General features: G+C 53.1%; 5 protein-coding genes across 5 annotated transcripts; 3 read left to right on the forward strand and 2 right to left on the reverse strand.

Moving 5' to 3' along the window:
* Window positions 1-5,086: 5,086 nt before the first annotated feature.
* J4E92_002824 (uncharacterized protein) lies at window positions 5,087-6,028 on the forward strand (the record flags this gene model as incomplete). Its single annotated transcript, XM_051494224.1, has 2 exons — window positions 5,087-5,090; window positions 5,145-6,028. 2 exons carry the CDS (start codon window positions 5,087-5,089, stop codon window positions 6,026-6,028), a joined length of 888 nt encoding a protein of 295 aa, XP_051355903.1.
* A 476-nt stretch (window positions 6,029-6,504) lies between these two features.
* Window positions 6,505-9,185, reverse strand: J4E92_002825 (uncharacterized protein; the record flags this gene model as incomplete). The annotated part of the gene is made up of 2 exons (XM_051494225.1): window positions 6,505-7,887; window positions 7,947-9,185. The coding sequence occupies 2 exons, from the start codon at window positions 9,183-9,185 to the stop codon at window positions 6,505-6,507; spliced, it is 2,622 nt and encodes an 873-aa protein (XP_051355904.1).
* A 544-nt stretch (window positions 9,186-9,729) lies between these two features.
* Window positions 9,730-10,647, forward strand: J4E92_002826 (uncharacterized protein; the record flags this gene model as incomplete). Its single annotated transcript, XM_051494226.1, has 1 exon — window positions 9,730-10,647. The coding sequence occupies one exon, from the start codon at window positions 9,730-9,732 to the stop codon at window positions 10,645-10,647; it is 918 nt and encodes a 305-aa protein (XP_051355905.1).
* A 1,130-nt stretch (window positions 10,648-11,777) lies between these two features.
* Window positions 11,778-12,024, reverse strand: RPL39 (60S ribosomal protein L39; the record flags this gene model as incomplete). The annotated part of the gene is made up of 2 exons (XM_051494227.1): window positions 11,778-11,957; window positions 12,019-12,024. The coding sequence occupies 2 exons, from the start codon at window positions 12,022-12,024 to the stop codon at window positions 11,778-11,780; spliced, it is 186 nt and encodes a 61-aa protein (XP_051355906.1).
* Window positions 12,025-13,917: 1,893 nt separating this feature from the next.
* J4E92_002828 (uncharacterized protein) lies at window positions 13,918-14,907 on the forward strand (the record flags this gene model as incomplete). Its single annotated transcript, XM_051494228.1, has 1 exon — window positions 13,918-14,907. One exon carries the CDS (start codon window positions 13,918-13,920, stop codon window positions 14,905-14,907), a length of 990 nt encoding a protein of 329 aa, XP_051355907.1.
* Window positions 14,908-15,527: the final 620 nt, after the last annotated feature.

Genomic DNA, 15,527 nt, shown 5'->3' on the forward strand with positions numbered 1-15,527 from the left:
AGCGGCAGCTTTAGGTGTCGGAGGGCGTGTGAAACAGGAGGCTAGTGGTCTCACATTGATCTATTTCCGCACACCAGTCAGCGGCCTGGCCAGTGCAGGTAGCGCGGCCAATTGGGGCGCCGAGGCGAGCGCAGCGGCCGGTTGGCCGGCAGGGGTGCGGGCGACTCGTGCTGCGGCCGTGCATGCCGTGGTGAGCGCAGCGCGAAAGGTTGGCTAATGTGCTGGCCTGGCCGCCCATGCCCTCGACGAAGCGGCTTTTTCTTCTGAATTTGCTCTGGGATCCCCCAACCTTGCTCATCTCCCCGGGCGCATGTTGCTGGGACGCGCGCCCGGGGCAGGTGCGTGCCTGGGCGGCCGGGCTGCCCTTTCCTTCGCCTTGTTCGCTTTCGCTCGCGCCTTCCTGTCTGTGCCTCTGTGCCTGCTTCCCTGCTGCTGCTCGCCGCCCGCGCCTGCCCTGCGCGCCCTCGGCGCAGAGGCCACTTCCGGCCTAGCCCCGCCAGCCGCAGACACTCGAAAACCTTAACCCTCGCTTGCAGCCCACCACGAGGCCCTCGCGACACAGACGTCCAGTTTGCCCATCTAGAGTATCGATCATCGCGGTCCGATGCCTGCCGCGCTGCTTCATGCCATGGAAAACACGCTGCTTGCGTCAGTTTAGCTTCGAGGCCTGGCAGGGAACCCGAGCCCACCTCCAGCGGCCATCGTCATGTGCCCGAGTGCCACCACCACCGCTGCCGGCCCTGCAGAGGCGCAACTCTAACCACCACCTAGAAGCCCGCCGGCCGCCGTCGTCCCATGGTCGCCAGAACGACATGTCGGATTCTGGACAACCGTCGTCCGGCGCACCTTCGACATTCCTTTTTGCCGCATCCGTCCGCTGTCAAGACACGCTTCACTGCCAATCTACTAACAGCCATTCCCTGATGCGCATGTGAACCATGTTTGCCTACTTCCGAGTACTGCTTCGATGGCCGGCAATCGTGTCGCGCAGAGGATCGATCACCCAAACCGCGCTACCAATGCAGGAACATCACTCTGCAGCTTCGTGCAAATTCGGCCAGTGCGTCACGGGTACATGTCGTCAGTGACCACCACCCAGCCTCGTCGCTGAAGTCATCACTCGTGGCTGGTCCATCGTCCCAGTGTGGTGCGTCTAGATGCAGGAACCAGCAGAAGTAGCACGCTGGGCATGGTTTGATCTTCATCTGAAACGCGCTTTTTAGCCAGCCTGCGGGAGCGGCCATCGCCTCTTGCAAATCTCCCAGCTCATCGTGAAGCAGCATCTGATCCAATCTGTCGCCATCTGCTTGTCACCTCCTCAGGTCTGCCGTTGTCATCCACACACTACGAGCGCGTCCTCTGCCACGACTGAAGCCTCTCTGGCCGGCGTGACGCTTCGCTCGCAAGCCAGTGAGATAGCGGACCTCGTTTCAGAACTTACTTTTGGCTAGCCGTTATCCACCGGCCACCGCCGCTCATTGGTCGGGGAACGAATCAAAACCTTCGGCGTCATTCCCTCTCGCGTACAAGCGCTGCTGCAATAGGGCAGCATTACCTAGACATTCATGCGTTATGAAGACCTCATGTCACAGACACCGCGTACGCTCCAAGCTCTTGCTTTGCAATTCATGAGGTGGGGATCTCTGTTAGTGGAGCTGCGCACGCCTGAGCACATGAATGCTGGACTCATAGCACCCCACCATATGCACTCAACGAATCGCATCTCCACACTATTCAACGTTTCTTGACCGATTGCGGACTGTGCGATACTTTCGGTCTACTCATATCCGACACTCGCTCTTGAGCCCACATCGCGGGCGAACCCATATCTGAATCCACGACGCAAACATCGGCGCCGTTTCTGCGGGACTTGTGCGTGACCGTCGACCTGCAGTACCGTTGCCGAAAACAAATGTTCGCGGGGGTGCAGGTGTACTAGTGATGATACGCCTGGCGGAGTAAACAACATTTCGGGTTGGTGTGCAAAGGTACCTGCGTTAGCGGAGCCTGGAGTCGCGCTCCTGAAACTCGTGGCCCTCCGTCCAACTGCCGCAAGCGGACACGAGATGCCGCTCAAAAGTGGAATGGCTTCGCTTCAACGTCGCGTGTGATTAGGAACTGCGTGCGAATTCTGCGCTTGCCCTTATCATGCAGTGATATAGGAGCATTAGGTTAGGAGCGTGGAGTGCGAACCACCACATCAAATATTGAATAACCGTTAGTGCTATTGGAAGTCATGGCCTGCAGCAACAAACAGAACTTGTCCAGCAGAAAAGGGATAGCGATGCGCGTCCGTCGATAAGATGTCTTGAGTAATCGTGCTTTGGCGACTTGGTTCAGGAACAGACGGCAATGGACGAGTCTGGCAAGTTTAGCCGTTGCGATCGCATCGAATAACCGATGAACCCCCTTTTGCTGTGCAGCATCAAATACCCACGCATAATTCCTACCTCGAAAACTTAAATTGATCCAGTATTCAAGCAGACCTCCCGTGCCACTGTCGCAAGCTTGAGGTTGCTCACTTCTGGCAGGAATGACGAGTCAAGTCAGTGCTCCTCTAAGCACAAGGCAGCGTTGGCAGAACAGCCGAAGCAGGGTCGTTTCCGTGTTTAGGGCGTTGATCTGCCATAACCGTGTATCAGATACTCGGAGGCTGGGTATCAGACTGTCGGCAGTTTCAGGTCCATTTGTCACTTGCAGAAGGGTCCACGAGGACGACGTTGCCAGCGCGTGGCGGGGTGATCAAACTACCCGTGAGTAGTTCTCGCAGGCTCGAGCCTGAGCTGATCTGAAGATCAGTAAATGCTTGGAGATCTCAACGCTAGACAGACACGGAAAGTGTACCTTGGTTGTGTAACCCGAAGATTTCCCGCACGCTGTGAAGAGCTGGATTCTGCCTTTGCATTACGCTCTTCTGGAACGCTTCTACGTGCTTGACTACTGAGCCCCACTCCGGTCACCGTCATTGCGCAATAGTGTGAGCTGAGTTCATGGCGTGGAGGCAGGACGATTAGAGTTTCTCAGCGGATAATGTGGGCTACTAACGAAGCGAAGCCACTGGCTGTCCTAGTGTCCTGATGCACGACGCATGACACATGGCAGACCCAAAGTCAATCCCGGAGACAAGCTACTGCAGCCATTGAGAAGGGCGGCCCGTAGCATCGAGAGAAGTGGTGTGCGTTTTTATCAAGGATTGCCGGACCTCACAAGTGCTCGAAAATCGAGATGCCTGTTAAACTGAGCTTAGGGGCGCTGGCTCTAGGAAGATTCCTGTATCATATGCAGACTATAGATGTAGCCAAGAGGTCGTGACCCCGGAGATTAGCAGAGGGTCTGCAACCCCGCTGGAATCGATAGTCGTTGCTTCCATTTACGGACTGTGCAACTTCGCGATAGCGAATCCTCAACCACTCACGTGGTGGTGCCTGAGTCAATGGCTCACTCCTTTGCTCGGTAAGACCCGGGCGATCAGTAGATCCCGTTCTTGCGACAACTGCGGCTATCGCGACATCTAGACTGAACAACTGACAGTGGCTAGGTTACATGACGAATTCAGAAGTCGGCCGAGGAAGAGTCCAAATGAAGAGGCAAAGAAGAGTGATTCGCGCACCTAGCCATGCAGCAGGGAAGTCCAAGTGCGGAACTTGGAAGAAGTCCCGCGGACCAGTCTGAGACTGACGATGCGTGGAGAAGCGGCTGAACAGCTGAACCAAGCATCCGCAGTGTTTGAACGCATGATGCTCCTGGTAGGCGCGGGATGTCCTCGGCGATGTCGAATGATCGTGGCAAGAGCGCAAGCGTGTCCAGCCACTGGAGTGAATGAGCGATCGAAGAGACGCTTGAGCAGCCTTGAGACGTGGAAGCTCAGCCGAGCTGGGCCGTCTGCTCATACTTTTTAAGCTGTTTCAACTGCTGCTAACGGTATTCCAGTTCTTCTAGAACGCAGCCAAGGTGTCAACTCAATGTTGAGCAGCTGTTCGCACCACGAGTGTCAGTCCCCGTAGTCGCTGCTGGTGGCGTTGTCTAGGATGCGTCAGGTCGTTCGATGTGAAAAGTTTGAGACCCTGGAGATGGGTCTATCGATATCACTAGGATATTGCCCGCAGTATCGCCGCGATGTGACTAGGCGTTTCCTCTGGCGAGCCTACGAATACGCTGTACAGCCCGCTGCTTTGGATCGACGTGCTAGGGTGGCGAGTCTCAAGTATATGAATGTACTGCATGCAAGTGAGTTTTCCTAGCGTCTGCATAGACGTTGTTGACCGGATGAGGGTACAGTTCGTTCATTAGCAACGATAATATGTGTGGCAAAAATAAATCTGCGCTGATAGCTCGCAAGCGATCTTTTGTGGCGGAAATAATCGCCTCGTCTTTCTTTGACCAGATTGCAATGTAGTCATCTCATTAGGTAGAAGATGTGAAGAGATGAAGTGAAGACAGCGTTTGTAAGACGGCTTCTGCTTTTGTCGCTAGTGGCGCTTGGCAAACTCCGACGGCAGCTGCGAGCTTCAAGCTCACCCTCAGCGCGCCCGCAAACACGCGAATGCAACAGCGTCGATGATTTCTATACTCACGGCGAGGGCCTACACACCTTGTCGCACTATTGCAGCTCTCTCAGAAGCTTCTCTCGGCCTAAAAACGCTTTCGCGACGTGCACAGCATCCACAAGCTTTGTGCTCGGCCTCCTCACGTGCTTCGTGTACCTGGAGTCGCGATGACGTCAACCTAAGCCGACGTTCCATAGTGCACACACCCTGGAAGCATTGTGGAATTCGTCCTGCTAGTCTATTCAGTACTTCGACTACACGAAGACTGAAGCTTGAAGATGAAGCAACTGGTTCTCCTGTTCCTAGAGGCGGTACAGAGGTAGGTGCAATTTTTTTCCACATCACCAGCATAGTACCGATCAGATTCCAGAGTAAGGCCGCGCCTGGAGTCTGAGTTATACTTCTTGAATGTGTTCCTTCCCGTCTGATTACTGGAGATCCAAAAGATTCTCTCTCGGCTCTTGAACTTTGCGTTCGTGTTTTGTATTTTTTATTGTATGTTACGGTTATCGCAAAAAGTCGCTTTAATTCCACACCGAATGTGTTAACGAATACAACACAACTTTATAGCTAACCAACTCCTGCAGCCTTCACCAGCCTCCACTTCCGCCAAATTAGCTACGACCCTCAAATCCACCCTCAAACTCGACAAACCGCGTCACGAGCAAATCTACAACCTCCCCAACATCCTCACATTTTCGCGACTCATAGCTACCCCTGTAGTCGGATACCTAATCATCCACGATCAGCATCTCTACGCCTTCTCCCTCTTCGCCTATGCCGCCTTTTCCGACCTACTCGATGGCTGGATCGCCCGCCGCTGGAACCTCCAAACCGTGGTCGGCAGCGTCGTCGACCCCATGGCCGACAAGCTCCTAATGACAACCTTGGTAACGTGTCTGGCAGTCAATGGAAGTCTTCCGATGCCACTCGCCGCACTGATCCTGGGAAGAGATGTCAGTCTGGCAGTGAGTGCGTTTTACTACCGATACGCCAGTCTACCCGCACCCAAGACCATGGCCAGATACTGGGACTTCAGCCTGCCAAGTGCGGAGGTACATCCCACTACTATCTCCAAGTTCAACACCTTTCTGCAGTTGAGTCTGTTGGGAACGCTGCTTTGCACAAACTTGCTACATGATCCTTCAGCCACGACATCCGCAGCTGGTGGCTTGCTCCTGTCGATCCAAGATATACTAGGAGGCGAAGAAGGCGTCAAGACGATGATCCAGGGCATGTCAGCCATCGTGGCCAGCACGACAATGTACAGCGGTCTCGAGTACACCTGGTCCAAGAAAGCAGTCGTCATCTTGGGTGGCGATGAAGCCTTGAAGAGGAAACAAGGTTTCCGCGGCAGGATGATCATGGCGGGTGGCTTTGGTTCTTTCATTGCGCTTGCGGCGTACTTGTGGTTCAACGGCCAGGCTGAGGAGGACATGAAGAAGGAGGCCAACAAAAAGCTGGGTACCAAAAGTGCGTGAGCGTTGTTAGTACGTCAGTTTTGTATTACAAGAGATAGTATCCATTAGGTATTCGATAGCGGATACGAGGATGTGGAAATAAAACGGTGCGAAATTCATTTCTGCATGCCGATACTCCGGAATGTGTGACTACATGCAGTACCTTCATCCCTTCGTCCCGTGCCGCTCTTTGTCCCATCAAAGTCAGTAGCTCCATGTTTCAGCCACCACCATATATCGAAATTCCTAATCTGGTCATGAATGCTGATAAAACGAGGTAGCACAATTGAACAAGTGAAGTTGCAATGGGAGCAGATATGGATGGCCTAAGATGCAGCGTGTATGCGTAAGGAAACCAACAACGAAAGAAACGAAGCATGCTGCACATTTTGGAGATAGGCGATACATCCTTCGTAAATATATGTTTACATATAAGCGCTGCCAAAGACAACCTAAAATACATAGACTACATTACACATCGTCCCACACCCCCAAGTCTACTTCAACGACGCCTTCCCCTCCCACGTCCCCACCGCCTTACTGAACAGCTCCTTACACGGAACCCTCGAGCCCAATCTCGCACACAGCAAGAACGCGCCCGAAAGTTTCCGATGTAGCGAATACGTCTCTTCCGGCGGCGGCGCAAGCCTCTCTTTGACCATAACGGGGATCAAGCCACGCACTCTATCTGTAATCGTTTGGTCTCTGAAATCGTATATCTCGGGCCCACTACCGCTAAATGGTTCGGCAAGCGTTAACACACTTTGGATATGCGCGTCGAGCATGGCGGGGCTCTCGTTGCCGGTTAGGTAGCCGAGTTCGACGGAGAGGTCGCGGAGAGAGGAGCGATCGCCTTTGGAGGCTGCGATCAGGATTTTGATGTAGGGCTCGACGAACTTGTCGGGGTAATCTCGCGAAGCGCCGAAGTCTAGCAGTTCGATCTTCTGGGCGGAGGCGTTGTAGAGGAAGTTTGTCCAGTTGGGGTCGGTTTGCATGAACTTGAACTCTACAATTTCGCGGAGACAGAGACGGAGGATTTGCGTGCCGATCCAGTCGCGTTGCTCCTGGGTTAGGGTCTTGAGTTTGGTAACGCCGACACCGTGCATGAGCTCTGCGGTCAGGACGGTGGGGCCACAGGCTTCGGGGAAGACTTTAGGGACGGTGAAGACATCAGTGTCGTCTTGAAGGAGGTTGCGGAACCGAGTTTGGCATTCGGCTTCGCGCGTATAATCGCATTCCCAACCCAACTCTGTTCGGGCGTTGGCGATGGTCTTGTCTAGGTACAGACCCTTTGGCAGGAGACGCGATGCGGTTAGAAGGATGGAAAGGTTGCTAAGGTCGGAGTCGATGGAGTTGGCGACGCCAGGATATTGGACCTTCACAGCTACTGCCTGGCCATTAGACTTGAGTACTGCTTTGTGTACCTGTCCAATCGATGCCGCTGCAATGGGTACATCTTCGAACGATTCAAAGAGATCTCGCCAATTGTCCCCAAGGTTGCTGCTCAAGACTTTGTTCCGTTGTGAGGCCGGCATGTAGTCTGCGCTATCCTGCACCCGTTGCAAGACATCATGGATCGCTGGTGGCAGCATCTTGATGTCTTGGAAGCTGATCATTTGTCCAAGCTTGAGAGCGGCACCTCGCATGCGAGAGAGCTTTGCGACCAGTATTTCCATGTTCCCAGGGCTCAGCATCAGCGAGCCACCAGTTGACGCAGCACTGCCGGTCGCTCGTCGAAGACCTTCACCGACAGCTCCGAGTGCCATGCTTGTGCCTAAACCAGCATACTGCCATATGCGACCGAACCGTGACGAAGGGACTCTCGACTCTCGCAGCGCGTACGCAGACTTCTCTGGCTGAGTGGCTACCTCATTTGGTGACTATTGTACAACTGTCAGCAAATCAGCAGGCTTCAGGCTAGTAGGTGGATTTGACATACTTCAGACGCAGCCGCATTTGACTGCGCGTCCTGGGCAAGTTGAGAAGCCAGGTCTTCCATCTCCTTTGACGAAGTCGCGGGTTGAGATTCCTGGACCGGTCTTGGCTGCGTTGACGGTTGACTTTGTTGCTGTACCGAGGGCACAGGTCTATCGTCGAGTGGATGCCTGCCGGTGGTTTTGGCGACGGGTCTGTCATCCAACGGATGTCTACCACTGGTCTTCCGCTCTGCATATTCCTTTCTCGAGAAAGGATCGCTTCCCAGCATCCTAGCAACTTTTCTCGAGTGGAAGATATCGGTGTTGATACCCTCTGGTAGGTCTTCCTCCACTTGCCCCTGCGCCGGCTTGGGTACATTGTAGAACACATCCTGATTCATTTGCTTGTCCGACACGTGTTTGTCGCTTTGCTGTTTTGTTCCTGAAGTCCGAGGTATCTGTGATTGAGGTTGTGACGAGGCTGTTGGTTGTGATTCGACCGATCGCGTGTAGAAGACGTCTCTGTCATGACCCTTCTGCAGCTTCTCTGCCTGTGGAGTTATCGGCGGCTGTTGAGGGTCGTTCGTGTGTGCGGGGATCGTTTCAGCGGTTCGTGTAGAGGCGCCCCTGGGGTTTCTGGGGAGCGGTATTGTGGTCTCCGTAGACTCTACCGGTTTGATGCCCTCGTCCTTGTGACGAACTTGTTCACCCTGGTCCTCCGCCAGAGGTTCCTTCGGCGCCTCATGCACTGGCCTCTCCGAAAATACATCCTTGCCCTTATCCTCTTGTTCGAGTGTCAACCCTTGGCTTGGTATGGTGCCGTCTGGTAGCGGGGATCTGGGGGCCTTCTTCTGCTCGACCTCCAATTCTTCTGTGGGCGGAGGCGCCTGAGAGCTGTTTTGACCTGATCGATCGTAGTGATGATCCTGCTCTACACCCTCTCTAGTACCCTCCACGGGTGTATCTCTCCTCACTGTGTCTCTTCTAGGTATGTCCGCCTGCTGTGTCCATTGTGTGTTCGTCGCCCGCTCGGCTGCGGCTTTCGCGTACGAGGGAGCTTCTTCGCTGAAGCGTTGTGAGAGGGCAATGGCAGCGGCTGCCGTGAGGGTGACGCGGTCCGTCTGGTTCTTGACGGCTTTGGCTAGCGACGAGGTTTTGTTGTAAGCGTCCCACTGATTAGAGCGAAGCGTGACGTGCTTCTGTGCGACAGATTTGGAGGCATTGAATAGCTTGGCGGCATCGACAAGCCGTCTACCTGCCATTTCGATCGGATGAAAGGGCTACCGGAAGGCGCGACACATGACGAGGGGTGCTGTAGCTTTGCGTAAGCTGCGGAGGCTCTCGTGAGGCCATCGAAAGTTATGCGCGTCATAGCCGGATGGGGTTAGGCTGAAGTGCGGAAATGGTGCGATTGGCTGGCCATCATAGCCGACAAGGGTCTTGATCGTCTAGTGGGGCAGCCAGCTGCATCCATACCCTCAACAGCGCGACATTTGATTTACTGTACTCTCCATATCCGTCGCCGCATTCGGTCCCTTTTTACTCTTGGTAACCAATCAGACTTCGTAGCCATCTGTCACGACAAATCAACCAGTGCTTGGTGCCTGAGTAGCGTCAGTCGGTACTTCCCAGCCGTACGGGAAGATAGCAACTATTCGGCCTATCAGTCTCGACTGATTCAGGCACAAGATACAAGTCTTCTCTTAGCAGCCTTCTGAAAACCCCAGACAGCCTCACAATTCCACGCCGAAGTCCTGGACGTAATCAGAATCCGTTCATCCAAACAAACCCAAGAGAGTTGCAAACATGAAAGTCGCCTGTCTCCAATTCGCCCCAGAAGTCGGGCGCGTTCCAGAAAACATCCAAAGAGCAGAACGCATCCTCCAGTCTACCGCCATTCCTCACGACCTAGCATGGCTCGTCCTCCCTGAACTCGCCTTCTCGGGCTACAACTTCCAATCGCTCGAGGAGATCCAACCCTTCCTCGAGCCCACCACATCCGGCATTTCAACCCAATGGGCACAGAAAGTAGCAAAACATTACAACTGCCATGTCACAGTCGGTTACCCAGAAATCACCACCCCAGCCACCAATCCCGGGGACAGTCAAACGCAGTACAACTCTACCGTCACTGTATCGCCAGATGGAGAAATCCTAAACAACTACCGGAAATCCTTCCTTTACTACACAGACGAGACATGGGCATCTGAAGGACCCGGTTCAAAGTCGCATAAACTATCCAATCCCTCATCGCCAGATTCTCCCTTCTATGCCGGCCAACTCGGTAGCCTGGGGAAGGTTACCATGGGGATATGTATGGATATAAATCCTTACAAGTTCGTCTCTCCTTGGGCCGATTATGAGTTCTCTACTCTCGCTCTAACATCCCAATCTCCGATTGTTTGCATAAGCATGGCTTGGCTATGTCACCTTACGCCTACGGAACTTGTACAGGAGCCATCGCAGCCGGATATAGCGACGGTAGCGTACTGGGTCGAGCGCTTCCAACCGCTTGTTGAGGCCAAGGGAGACAAACCCGTCTATATCATCATGGCGAATCGGTGTGGAATGGAGAAGGGCGTCTGCTATGCCGGCAGTAGTACAGTGATACGGATCGAGAAGGGTGTTGTCAGTCTGTACGAGACAGCGGGCAAGAGCGAGGAGACTTGTTTGATCGTGGATCTGACCCAGCGACCCAAGTTTCAGGTGAGGAGTGGGAGGTGATGGGTCAGAGAACGTCAGCACGAGGGCTTTGCCTTATACGGGGAAATCCCTAAACACCCCAGAGCCTACAGATCTTCTGATCCGTTTGTTCCTATCATGGTGTAGTCTGCAGACCTGTTTGGGGGTTTCCTTGTCTGAGGTGGCTTGCTTTCTGAGGCATGTTCGCTAATGTGGCCATCCGTAGGCCGATCGGACGTACGACAGAGACCGCCTTGGGCTGATACTGAGACGATTACCGTTACCGTTGCAACGGCGATTGTTGCCGGCCGCTCCAAAGAAACCTTACGCGCGGAGGTGATCGTCGTAGAACGGTTTCTCCAAGAAGTCGCCTCAATCAATGAGAAGACTAAGAACCCTGGAGCCTACATGGACGCCAGATTTTCTAATTTGCCTGTGTTATCCTATTGTAGTCTGTAGACCTGTCGGGTCTTTCCTTGTGTGAGGTGGTGTTATCGAAAGGCTAAGCAATGGGGCTAAATCAATATCGCGGGGGGTCATCGCGGGATACAGTTAATGCCGTGTAGCCAATATCCTTCACAAGAGCGCCGTACATGTGTAGTCTTCTCAGGCAAGATGTAACAATGAGCCTGAAATGGAGTTTAGTGCCAACCCGCGTTGGGAGTGCGAGTGTCTAATCCATAACAAAAGCGACGCTCGTCACATATGACGCATCTGGGATCATATTGCGCGCACAACATCACAATCATCAGCACACCAGAAGTCATTTGTTGTGACCCAGCAAGTGTTTCCATTTAGCACTGCTCAGATCTAAACCATCATGAATCGATTCCTTTCATTCCCATTTACAGACCCAAAGCGCCATGAATGAGAGGTAGGTAGGCATCCGGTAACGTGAAAAGAACACCACCCATAGCATCCCTCGTTTGCAGACGTGCTTCGCTTAGAAGACTGGTCGCTCGCTTCCCGCCATGTGCGAAATTCCCAATGTAGTCGCTCGTTTCGTGTGGGGTAGGTTGTCGGCGCAGTAACAAGGAGTAGTTGGGAATCGAGAATCGAGTGAGGGATGGTTCGTCGGGGGCGATACGCTTAGATACCGAGACGAGTCTTGCGCCAGTGTCGGCGCTTGGCGTTGTACCTGTGGGCGGAATGTCAGTCTCGTGCTCTCATCATCATATTATCGTGTCCTTGTAATCTCTGGTGACGGAGATCGGAAGCGGCGAGAGCGTGCGGATCGTGGGTAGAGCGTACCTGATGGTGTTGCCCGTCCTCAGGCGAATCCACTGGGGGATGGGGCGGTTCTGCTTCTGCGCCTTTGCAAGCTTCTGCTTGGTGCGGAAGGACTTTTGGGACTGCGAAAGTGTCAATAAGTGGCCCTACAGTGCGTCGCAACCGCGGGCGGTGATATCATACCGGCATCTTGACTGCTTGTTGTGAGTAGTCGGATGTCGAAAGGTGTTGTCGATGTCGGAAAAAAGCCAGGAATATTGATCGATGTTGGTGCGCTTGGCGGGCGGCAAGCAGAAACGGCTAGACCGTGTTGGGCGCGCTAGCGGGGCTTTAGCGTCATTGCCGTCTCAAACGCGCAGGTGCGCTGACCTGCAACATTGACATTTCGCTGCTCTAGATCTTTCGAGTGCGCAGCAGGGCTGGAGTCTCAAGCGAAATCTGTAGTCTTGTAGCAAGAACAGTTCCCTGCGCTGTGCTTCGCGGGGTGTGTCTGACTTCGCAATTCGGCTCTGCGGCGTGACCGCGCTGAACTAACACGCATAGCCAACATTGCGCAAAATCGCAGAGCGCCATACCGGACTGTGTCATGGCATCTGATACATACTTTGGCCTATCAGCCAAGTTCTGATTAGTAGAAACGGGTCAGCATCCAATTATGCAACTCCACTACAGTTGACCACGCCTCCACCGCTTTTCACATCACTTCTCAGGGAAAGGAATGGTGCACCGAGACGGTCATCTCAAGAGTCGGGATCGTATCTGGTATTACTACTGACTTTATCAATTCGAGTACTACCTCACAAGTCGAGCTCAGCAATTGATATCTTGCAACCAGGCGTCCTATCACAATACTCGCTTCAAGAACACTTCATCAACTTGGTCGCATAATCACGTACCGCAGATATGGAGCCGAAAGGTGTGAAAGGTACGAGAGCTGCTCACCATCACCGTATACTTCCAGACGATGTCGTTAAGAGAGAGTAGAAAATGCAGCACTGCAAAACACCCATGCAACAGCAGCTGCCACCCTGCTTGAACTTCCAGACCAAAACACCGCCTCGGAATCATCTTCTCCTCCTCCCCAAACAACAGCCACTCGTCGCCTCCGCGCGGTCAAAGCACACCTCGCCCCTCCTAAACGCTATGCAGTTTACGCAAAAGACCCTAAGAACATAGCCCAAGTGGCCGCCACGCGAGCGTGGCTCGACACCATCGTGTACGACACGTTCGCGATACGAGAATTTTACAGCTGGTATTGGGGTGATGAGGGTATACCGAAAGAAGAGATCGACAAGGCCGATGCTGAAGGTAGATTGGAGCAATGGCTTGATGAGGCTGAGGTTGTATCTATGTGGTCGGGGTGTATGCTCGACGAGGAAGGGGCGAGGTTGGTGGCGGAGAAGACAGAGTGGATTTCAGTGATTGACGGGAGAAGGTATCACATCTCTGATATGTGCTGATGTGGAATGAGGTTTTCAAGAGGAGAATTTGTTGACACTAATACTGTGGCAAGGTGGAGATACATGCTTGTTTCAACATATCACTACATTATTCCAATGTGTGGGGAAGAGTAGCTCGATGTTTCTATTGTGGTCGGTGAATTTCATCACTCCAAATTTCCGGAAAGCCTAGAACAAGAATGCTCTTACGCGATAGTCCCTTGCAGCGTCGAATAGTAAAGAGGACCGGGTGCTGAACTACTTCATGAGGATATAGCAAACGGCGGATTCCAACTGTGACATATGAGCATGAGCCACTGCCGGACGATAGCTCCGTCAGCTCGTGTTGCGCAGTGATTCATGAACCTTCTGGGGAAAACATTGAGGGTACTGTTTTAGGAGTTTTACGGTGAATTCACTGACTAGCGTGGCGCTACGGAGTAGGCAACTGCGTCCCGAGGTCGTCGCCATTCCCACACTCGCCCTCAATTACCAGCATTGAATCCCACAATCAAAATAGCGCATCCCGACCCCGGCGCACCTAGTGGCGCTCGGTCGCAATCTGTCACGGTAATGGCGCTCAACTTCCTGTAAGACATATCTACATGATATCCAAGACAATCTTAACAATCATGACAGGACCATGGATCTTGTCTCAGTTACCGTACGCGTCGGCGAGGCAGACGCGTCAGTAGATATCGTCGTCTACCGCAATATACTATCTGCAGTCTCACCTTACTTTCGCAGCGCTTTTGAGGGTTCCTTCGTGGAAGCCACTGATCGCCTCATATCCCTGACAGACGTCACCGAGCAGACTTTCCGCATGTTCCTACGATGGACGCAGATACAGGCCCACAACAACCAATTGCCGAGCGGCACTATTGTTCCGCCACCTGCCATACTTGTTCCAAATTCAACAACACAGCATGGGCACGCGACTGCGACCGGTCCTGCAGAGCTGCAGCCCCCGCATCCTGCGAGAAGCGGCCCAAACGCGGAGACTCTGCCAGACACCACACGAGCACTCGACGAGCCTGGCTATCATCAACTAACGCATTCCGAAGACACAGACAAGTTATACTTCGAAAATCCGGAATGGTTCGAGGGATATTGCTTGTCGCTGCTTTCGTTTCTGCGTCTCTACGTGTTCGCTGACAAGTACAACGTCCCCCAATTACGCGACGACGTGTTGACTGCCGTGCTCGCACAGTCAATTTCATGGAATTGGTGGCCTGATATTGAACAAGGAGTGATCCAATTCGCGTACGCAAATCTGCCGTCATCCTCCAAATTCATTCGCTTCTTAGTCATATCCACAGCCTTCGTTTGGCTCTCTCAGGATGGAAACTGTAGCGCTACTAAATTGCGTATACTGAGAGAGCTGAATGAGGACTTTGCTTTTGACGTTACCGTGGTGCAATTCCAGAGGCTCAAGACTAAGAAAACATCGGAAGGTGTGCCGTTAGGGATGAAGGACGCTGTGACAAATTCTTGCGCCTTGCACGAGCACCTAGTTCAAGACGCAGAACAATGTCGAAAGCGCATTCACCACCAACCGTACATCTTCACCGGACTCATGGAGATGTGCGCGCAAGCCGCCTTGGCCATGAAGAAAGAGTCTGATAAGGAATAAAGCTCACGTAAGGAGTAAGACTGAACAGGTGTGTAGCCATTTACACTACTTAAGAGATTCAAGCTAACAGTATCCCAGGGTAGGAAAGAGTTCTAGGGGGCACATGTTCAAATTCTTCTGAGTATGTGGTGCATAGGTGGGGAAGGCATCCTAGGGTACACACTGGATCAGATGAAAAATGACCAAGACATTCGTATCAAGGGTTCAAATTTTGGCGCCGACCTCTGGAGATGATAGACAGCCAAGACAGGAGTTTGAGACCTGGAACGACGCTACTGTACCGGCGTGGGGATGAGTACATTACTTGAGACTGCCGGTCAGTGTGGGTCCCCGCCAAAAAATGGGCACAGAACGGCCAGAAGGGTCAACTTCGTGAAGTCAGGTCCTAACGGGAGATTCCAGATGACAAGCGAATGAAAGTAATGTTGCAGAGGGGCTCAATGTGACTGCGTGAAACATAAGACACGAAACTATAGTCGAAATCTTGCAGCGATGTCTCGGCTGTTCGACCCCAGATTGCTAGTGTGGCGCTATGGCCACAGCTAAAGTGGATGCAGGCGCAAGGATTCTGGGCCTCAGAAATGTCGATCCCGTCTCCGAACCAGGACCCTCTTGTTTCG

The sequence above is a fragment of the Alternaria infectoria genome, assembly GCF_024043175.1.
Source record: "Alternaria infectoria strain BMP 0036 chromosome Unknown scaffold_3, whole genome shotgun sequence".
In the NCBI taxonomy this organism is placed as follows: Eukaryota; Fungi; Ascomycota; class Dothideomycetes; order Pleosporales; family Pleosporaceae; genus Alternaria; species Alternaria infectoria.